The sequence below is a fragment of the Vollenhovia emeryi genome, unplaced genomic scaffold, assembly GCF_000949405.1.
Source record: "Vollenhovia emeryi isolate VEMERY1.0 unplaced genomic scaffold, V.emery_V1.0 DF942801.1, whole genome shotgun sequence".
NCBI classification, from domain to species: Eukaryota; Metazoa; Arthropoda; class Insecta; order Hymenoptera; family Formicidae; genus Vollenhovia; species Vollenhovia emeryi.
Window position 1 is genome coordinate 1,252 of NW_011963565.1, and position 1,086 is coordinate 2,337.

The following is a 1,086-nucleotide window of genomic DNA, read 5'->3' on the forward strand; positions in this document are numbered from 1 at the left end:
TATTGTAACTCATTGTCAGTAGTATTATTGTAACAGTACGGATGGAATTTTCACTTAAAGTTTATCACTGTTGTCAGATGTGATTAATTATCAAATGGATACAGTCTGCATGAACATGGCTTAACTCTATAATATCATTGTCTATACAGGTCTGTCTGCGTTAAATTTGGTGTGGGAAAAGCTACAGCACACCGTGCTGTAAGACGTGTCATTTATGCCCTCCACTGCATAGCGTCACATTTTATAAAATGGCCAAAAGGAGAGGAAGCTACTCGCGTAATGGAAGAATTTAAAAACGTTAAGGGTTTTCCAGGCGTTATTGGGGCTATTGACGGTTCTTTTATAAAGATACGAGCTCCTAAAAAAGATGCAGCTTCTTACATCTGTAGAAAAAATTATCATGCTATTCATCTCCAAGCTGTGTGTAATGCTCGAAGTCTATTTACTCATTGCTATGCTGGGCATGTAGGCTCTGTACATGATGCACGAGTTTTTAGAAACTCTCCTATAGCTGAGTTCATCGAGAACCCATATGAGTATTTCCCTTCAGATTCTCACCTTCTTGGAGATTCAGCATACACATTGCATTCGCATGTTATAGTACCATTTAGAGATAATGGACACCTTACCGTAAAGCAAAAGAATTTTAATTATTGTCTCTCATCTACTCGCATGGCCATTGAAAGAGCCTTTGGGCTTTTGAAAATGCGATTTAGAATTTTACTTGATTGTCTACCTCACCAATATCATCAAGATACCGCAATTTATCATTGCTTGTTGTGTAATACACAACATCTGCATACTGCAGAATGACATGATGGATATTATTGTATTGTTTGTCCTAATGATGAAAATGTTCCTGATGTCATAGCACCAAGTATAGATTCGAGTACCAAAAGAATGAGAATAATGAACGAATTAAGAATGAGACTTGGGAATGAAAATAATTAGACAAAAAATGGTACTAGTGACATGAAGTAAGCGTGGTAATTTTTTATTAAAACAGGCATTCCACCGATTGTTTATTTACTTTTTGCTGTCTGTCTACTTTTTACTTATCTATTTTTTCTGCATTTTGTAAGGTTT

At 35.8% G+C, this 1,086-nt stretch overlaps 1 protein-coding gene across 1 annotated transcript; it reads left to right on the forward strand.

Moving 5' to 3' along the window:
- Positions 1-279: 279 nt before the first annotated feature.
- On the forward strand, positions 280-829 carry LOC105567634 (putative nuclease HARBI1). The gene has a single exon (XM_012022647.1). The coding sequence runs from the start codon at positions 280-282 to the stop codon at positions 811-813; it is 534 nt and encodes a 177-aa protein (XP_011878037.1). The 3' UTR covers positions 814-829.
- The last annotated feature ends 257 nt before the right edge of the window (positions 830-1,086 follow it).

Coding starts and splice junctions, on each gene's coding strand:
- LOC105567634 (XM_012022647.1), top strand. CDS start 280: ATGGAAGAATTTAAAAACGTTAAGGGTTTTCCAGGCGTTATTGGGGCT.